Source organism: Phaseolus vulgaris, chromosome 1 (genome assembly GCF_051622355.1).
Source record: "Phaseolus vulgaris cultivar YP4 chromosome 1, ASM5162235v1, whole genome shotgun sequence".
NCBI classification, from domain to species: domain Eukaryota; kingdom Viridiplantae; phylum Streptophyta; class Magnoliopsida; order Fabales; family Fabaceae; genus Phaseolus; species Phaseolus vulgaris.
In genome coordinates this window covers 6,106,914-6,114,374 of record NC_143498.1, presented here as the reverse complement: position 1 = coordinate 6,114,374, position 7,461 = coordinate 6,106,914, and the positions used below count along the sequence as shown (strand labels likewise).

General features: G+C 29.4%; 1 protein-coding gene across 1 annotated transcript; it reads right to left on the bottom strand.

The window, feature by feature from the left end:
• Positions 1 to 674: 674 nt before the first annotated feature.
• Positions 675 to 3,006, bottom strand: LOC137813281 (PPPDE thiol peptidase family protein). The gene is made up of 3 exons (XM_068615396.2): positions 2,514 to 3,006; positions 1,734 to 2,021; positions 675 to 1,060 (listed from the first exon to the last, which is right to left on the bottom strand). Exons 1-3 carry the CDS (start codon positions 2,650 to 2,652, stop codon positions 840 to 842), a joined length of 648 nt encoding a protein of 215 aa, XP_068471497.1. The 5' UTR covers positions 2,653 to 3,006; the 3' UTR covers positions 675 to 839.
• Positions 3,007 to 7,461: the final 4,455 nt, after the last annotated feature.

Genomic DNA, 7,461 nt, shown 5'->3' with positions numbered 1-7,461 from the left:
CTTTTACACTTATTAATTTGACCCTCAGAGTGTTAAAAAAACATGTGAATTTAGTTTCTGCTAACTTTATAATACATGATGAATTCATAGAAACCAGAAACTAAATCTGCATGTTTTTCAAAGTTTGATGATGGAATTTGTTGATACAAAAGTATAGGGGCACTAACCAAGTTTAACAGAAACTATAAGAACTAAAAGCACTTATTTTTTTATCATTTTTTCACTGCAATGTTGCTTTGTATTTATTAATCACCAGTCATTAACCTACAAATCCGGGCCAATTTTCTCACATCAATAGTACAAATTAGAAGATCCAAGGCAGAATTTGGATTTGAGTGTTACCAGAAAGCAAAGTTATCATACTTAAAGCTATTTTGGTGTCTTCAACACATATATCACTGTTGAAGAACATTCTGCTAGATCAGACTGTGAACCCTGACTAGATTCAGCATCTAAAGCACAAGGTTGATAAATTTGGACTTTGTTAATGCTAGCTAGTAACTACTCTTTATTGCCCTCAAACACACCATCTCCCTTTCATTTCCTGTATTTTACACATTGAACACATTTCTTTGTTCTACTTCCACATCACCAGTTAACATAAATAAATCTCAATAACGCATAGCTCAAAAATCTAGATATGAAGACCCTTTCTGTTCACTGAAGAAACAATAGACAACGCAACCATTTCATTTTTTTCCATTGCCACACAATTAAAGATATACAGCAAAACAGAAAGATGGAGCAGAAGAAAAAGTTGTTTCTCTGCCCATCTCTTGTTGGTTACACAATTCTAACAGCCTATATTTCAGAACTCGACCCACCTATTTGTCGAAGCGTCACTTTACTGTTAAGGTTGAGGACGGAGAAGCAATAATTACAGAAGATGGAGGAAGGCAATGCCTTCGGCTACTAGACAATGGAGGATTGGGTGAAGCCTCATACCTACTGCAATGCGTTCTCGTTTTCTTCTTCTCTCCGTCTTGAACCCTGTCTAATGTAACTTGGCGAACCTTTGTTTCATTTAGGCTGGGTGGAAGAACACAGTTGCAGAGAAAACCTTCACATTAAGAAGCAAAACTTACAATTAGAAATCAAGAAAATGTTTCTTCTTTTTCACAAGATGCAGCATTGGAACATAAGACATTTGCATGGCCACTTTTGGCAGAACAAGTACACATTAAATGGGAAAAACTGCACTGCAATAACTTTTTAAAACAGCCAGAGATATACATACTTGCGAAAAAAACTCTCCTGTAACCTAATGCAAGGCGTGAACAATTCTCAATCAAATACACTACCTTTATTGATCATCAACCCAAAAAGGAATTCGGTTATTTTATTCATATCCAACAATAAGTCAAATTAGAACCCAAAAACAGAAATATAAACAAACATTAATCTTAAACATAACACTCAAATTTTAAGTCATAACCATACACATATGGGTTGGTGATGTTTGATGTGTGAAAAGTAAAAGAAAATCCTTGCTTAAATTTTGAAAGAAGATGAAAAGGGTATGCCTCATTCTAGACTCTAGAGGTGAGGTAGCATACTGATCCCTCAAAACAAAGATATTTTTCTGATAACAAAGAATTCAAGACTAAATCTCTCTTTGTCAAAAAATTGTTAGAACATGTTGGAAACCTCATAAACACCTGAGTGAAGAATCAACTCAAATAAACATGACCAAGAAAGCAACTAACCACAACACACTTTACTATATCGCTTACCAAGTCTAGCAAGTCGATTCACCCACCGAGGGGTGGACTTTCCCGTTAGTTTGCCACAAACATCATCACAGAAGTGATTGCAGTTTTTCTGGATAAGGTGGTAGGTGTTCCCAGAATACTCTTCAGCCATCCTCTCCATTAACTCACGAACCTCCTTCGCCCCCATATCCGTCGATCCAATGAGAATCGATTTCCTGAAGGTGAATCCAGGACAGTGTCTAGGCTCCACTTCAAAAATCCCAGTCGTGTCACGTTCATGAGCACCAAATCCATACTCAACCCCATGAACTACAACAAAAATTGAAGTCACTAAACCACTCTCCAACTATCCAAAAACCATCACAACAAAAAATACACCACTCCATGGTATTAGCACATTAGAATAATCAACAAACAGAAAGAATCAACATTCATCAAGAGTGTAGTTTCAGTATTTTTCCCCAACTCAAAATCCAGCTGAATTCACCCTTAGATAACAAAATTAACAATTACATTAGAATTGAATTAACCACCAATATTCAAGCAACCCAACAAGCTATACCCTTCAATTAATTTCTGAAGAAGAGAGATAAAAGTCATATTATTTAAGATCCTTAAATGCTGCTATTAACAAATTTCGAATTAACATTCAACAGCCCATCTCAAATTCCATTGAAAAAATTTAATTTTTATACTCACAAAGCAATCCCACAGATCTGAATTAAAAATTGCCAATACCCAGGAATAGAATTTCTGTTCAATCACTTTGATGGCAAAGGAAGCTGAAACACGGTCAGTTACCTTGAACACCAGAATGGTAAACTCCGAGGCCAAGCCAATAAGCGTAACCATTCATGGGTGTTAGATCGTAGACGTTAAGGTAAACCGGGTTCAAACCAGATTTTCTCTTGCGTGGCACAGGAACGAGTTTGCACAACATTGTCAATAAGATGATGTTGTTGTGGTTGTTGTTTGTGTTTGGTTATTGTGTGGGATGGAATGGAAAATGTAGAGAAAAATCAAGGGCAAAATAGGAAGAGGAAGAAGGAGTTGCCCTTGAAATTTTCTCTGGTTCTCTGGTGATGTTAAATGGTGTTGGTGGTTCTCATTAAGATGGGTGATGTTTTCTTTTTCCCTTCGCTTTCGGAACACGGAGAAGGAGAAGAAGATGACAATGATGATGAAGAAGAAGAAGAAGGATATGAATGAGAAGAGAATCTTGCAGTGTGTGATTTGGTTCTCTTTCTCAGCTTTTTATTCATTTTCTTGTTGCATTATTTATTGTTTCAGATAAAAAGCTAATCATCACGAGTGAACCTACTTAATACTAGATTTCTTATTAAAATGTAATGAAATTTTAATCTAACACATTTACTTTAAAGTTTCTTCTTTTATTTTATAAGAAATGTATAAATATAAAAATAGATAGAAAATAAGAAAGTAATTCATAAAAAAATAACTAATATTATCCTAATTTTTGGAAGGACAAATGAATAAATTTAAAAATCTGACAATTAAAATGAAGCTGAAAAAGAAAAAGTAGTTTTTTAATTTAAATATTTATTGTCTTGAAAAAGATTTATACTATTAGGTTTTACTTTTCACATGATTCATGAATCTTTTGGTAAGCCAATTATTTTGAGTATTTAATATTCAGTAACTGTATTGAATAGATTTTTTTTTCAAAAAAATCTAGCAATTAAAAAATACTTTTTTATTGATGAATTTGTTTTGTTTTTTTTATGTGATGCATGAATCTTTCACGTGACTTATCCATCTGCGTTTGAGTTTAGTAAGACTATTATTTCGAGTATCTAGTGTTCAAGAATTGTATTGGTTAAATCTTTGAAAATTTTAACAATTCAAAAAAAAAAATGGTAATTTTTTATTGAAGATTTTTTTAAAAAATTATAAGATTTGTTTGGCTTTTTTCATATGCATGAATTGTTCACTTTATTTAGTAATACTAATATATTGAGTAATTTACACATTTGATGGTTTAATTCTTTTAAGATATATTATATATCCATCTTTTGAGAAAAGTATTTTCCTTTTTATAGGATATTTTTAATATTATTCTTTATATTAATTATAGTAATTTATACATATATTATACTGTTAATAAAAAATATTAAAATAAATTTATAATAATAATTTTAAAATTTATTATAAACATAATTTTTAATTAATATAAAAATAGTACTACCATTTATTAACCTCTTTAAATTATTCCGAATAAATTAATAATTATTTTAAACATAACTATTTTTTATTATTTTTATCATTATGATAATTACTACTATTGATTGACTTATAGGTCATATATGCCCACACTACTTATAGAAAAAAGTGTACATATTTGACTTGTTTTGACCTGTAAAGAAAAGATTTATTGACCACTCTCACTAGTTAAAGAAAGATTTAGTTTCTCCTACAAATAATTATACTCAGTAATCTATATTTTTATGAATATTTTTTTAATTAATGTATTAACAATTTGTATAAAATTAAGAGAGTCTACTTCTATTGATTGAATAAGACACTCCTTAAAAGAAATTACCACTGGTTTAATTCTTGTTAATATAATTTAACAATATCTACAAATATAGGATGCTACTTTATTGTTCAATTAATATATACAAATATTTATTATAAATAAATTATTTAACTATTTCTTTTAGATCTTATGATTTTTTTTTGTCTAAATAAGTTTTTATGGATTTAAGAAAAAAAAAAGTTTAGATTGATGAGGTATGAATATTTTAATTGAATTAAGTTTATAAAGTTATAAATTAAAAAATAAATATTTTATCTTATAAATGATTTATTGTCTAAAATTTATTTTATTAGATTTCTTTTTAAGATTTGAGAGAATTTTTTCTTTAATATTTTCTTTTTAGTTCTTTACATAGGATTTTGATTTGAGAGAAGTTTAAATCAAACTCAATTTGATCAGTAGGAGTCATTAGCCTATGTTTTGTATTTCTATGTGTTTTTTTTACATTTTTTCTTCTTATTTTATGTAAAATTCTAGAAGGATAAATTCATAAATCGAGCTTGCATGTGAAGTTTAAGAGGGAAAGAAACATTAATACAAATTTAAGGTTGTTTTTGGTGTTTGGTTTCTAAGTTGAAATTCGTATAATCATGAGATTTATTTTATTTTTTTATGTGAATTTTATATTTAACTAAGATTTAGCATAACTTTCAATACAAAACTTAGAATTAGGTAATTCCAAAACAAGGTAAAAGTTTTTAACACTTATTTTGACACTTAAAATATTAAACAAAGTTTTGAAAAACCTCCTAAACTTGTAGAGTTCTAATTAGAAAGAAAAAAACATAAGGATAAAAAACATAAGCATATTTGATAAGCCTTAAGGATGAATAAATAAAAAATTCTTGATAAGATCAAATGGTTCAAGAAAAAATTCTAAGGTTAACGTTTGTTTCAAAGGGGAGAAAGGCACACAAACATTGCTGGTAAGAAAAAACAAAGGAATCCACATAACCAAAACAAAAAAAGGCACAAAAATTGAAAAAAAAAATTCATACAAAACTTTCTTTACAAATGTGCGAAGAAAGTTGTATATTTATATATATTTTTAATTAATTAATTTTAATTTACTTTTTTATTTTAAACTTAAATTATTTTTATTTTTATTTAAAATATAATTATAATTTAAATATAAAAAATATAAAATTACTTTTTTTTCATTCCTTTGTTTGCATATCCTTCCATTTTCTTCTCAATTTGGGATTTGACTTTCTTATGCAACTTCTAAACACATTTTAGTTTAACAAGCCTAGACTTATGTTTAAATTCAGAAATGTTAGAAAAATGCAACAAATTCGAAGGAGTCAATAAATTACAACTATAAAGAATTAGGAAGAATAACAATTGAGTCTACTATGTATAGTCTTACTATAAGCAAATTTTCAACATGTTGCAAACACTTTTTCCAATTTTTAAAAGTTTTCTTAATAATAGATTAAAAAAAAGAGTAGAAAGGATTTTATTCATCACTTTGGTCTGCCGATTTGTTTAGGAGTGACAAATTTTTGTAAATAACAATTTACTTCCAATCTTATCCCACAAAAACCATAAGATGTGACTACGAAATTTGGAATCTCGATCAATTAGGACATTCTAAGCAACATATACAATCTAATCACCTCTTTGAAGAACAAGTCAACAACATAACGTGTATTATCTACTTTCTTGCAAGGTATAAATTATGTCATCTTAGAAAACCTAGCAACCACTACAAATATTGAATCCTTTCCTCTTTAAGGAAAACCTAAAGCAAAGTCCATATAATTACCAAACCAATGATGTTTTAGAATAAGTAAGGGACAACTTTAGATTTAGTTTTATTGAAAACAATACATTTATCACATAACGTATGCACATCATGTCTCATATGAGGTTAGTCAAAATGTTCATGCAAGATGTCATTATTTTTTTTTTGCATCCTAAAGTGACCTTTAATTTCCCTTCATATCCCTCTTTAACATGAATTTTCCTAATTAAACTTTTAGAAACACGGAGTTTCTTATCATTAACTACATATCCATCATGTTTAAAGTACCCCTTAGATGTAGTATGAGAACATGTATGATAGATATGGGAAAATTAACATTATGCTCATATAATTCCTTAATGTACTTAAAACCATGAAACTTAGTTTCAAGATAGATAGTAAATCATACATATGAGACAAAGCATCAACAACCACATTTGATTTACTTTTCTTATGCTAGATTACATTTAGGAATTGTTCAAGAAACTTCACCCACTTGATATGTCTCTTTATCAACTTACTTTGTCCTTTCAAATACTTTAAAGATTCATGATCATTATAAATAACAAATTCTTTAGGCAAAATATAAGTTATCATATTTGCAATTCTTTAATTAATGCATGCAACTTCCTATCATATGTGGGGTAGTTAAGAATAACCCCATTTAGTTTCTTACCAAAATAAACAATTGAATGTCTCGTATCTATATAACTTTTATTCTCACCCCTAGTATATCACATATTTCTACTTCTAAAACATCCTTTCTTCCTCCACTATTGGTGGACCTGCTAGGAGATGAAGGAGATCTCATCGCCTACCTCATAATTTTCTTGACCTAAAGGTCCTTTTTCTGGTTCTTCCACCTTAAGAGTCTTGGTGCATGTATACTTGGAGTTACGGACTTTGAGTGTTAGATTTCTTTTCTTGAAAGCTTCATCTTGTTATAATTGTAGCTTATGCAACTCCATGGTTTCGATAAGCTCTTTTTTGGACATCTTGCCCAACCTCTTAGAATTCTTAAGGTTCTAACTTTGTGTTCTCCACACTATTGGAAAACTACAAAGAATATTATCAATGAAATCATAATTATTATTGCATTTAGTTATAACCCTAAGCTCATCCAATATGGTTTGAGCGATTCTTTGAATCTTTTTTCTAGAGTAGTTAGGGTTTTGCTTCAATTCACATCAGTCTTCATCATCATGTAATTGTAGTTGTAATGGATGGGGTCAGTACAAGCATTGTTAATCTGGTCATGGTGGTGCGAGCAAGAGTGTCTTCGTTGCACCCATTTGCGATTGTGGAAATTTTGCTTTTTAGAGAACAATAACAATTATAAAAGGAAGCGATTTTGGGGTTGTCCTAAGTAAAAGGTGAAATTTATTAAACTTATTTTCCTGCAACCATGTGCATGTTATGTCAAAGTTATTATTTTTTTGGTTTTA

What these genes read in the sequence shown, in the direction of transcription:
- LOC137813281 (XM_068615396.2), bottom strand. Translation starts at nt 2,652, where the DNA reads ATGTTGTGCAAACTCGTTCCTGTGCCACGCAAGAGAAAATCTGGTTTG. An exon ending in TTACCATTCTGGTGTTCAAG is followed by an intron (nt 2,022 to 2,513) that starts GTAACTGACCGT and finishes TTTTTGTTGTAG; the next exon opens with TTCATGGGGTTGAGTATGGA. An exon ending in GAATCGACTTGCTAGACTTG is followed by an intron (nt 1,061 to 1,733) that starts GTAAGCGATATA and finishes CTTAATGTGAAG; the next exon opens with GTTTTCTCTGCAACTGTGTT.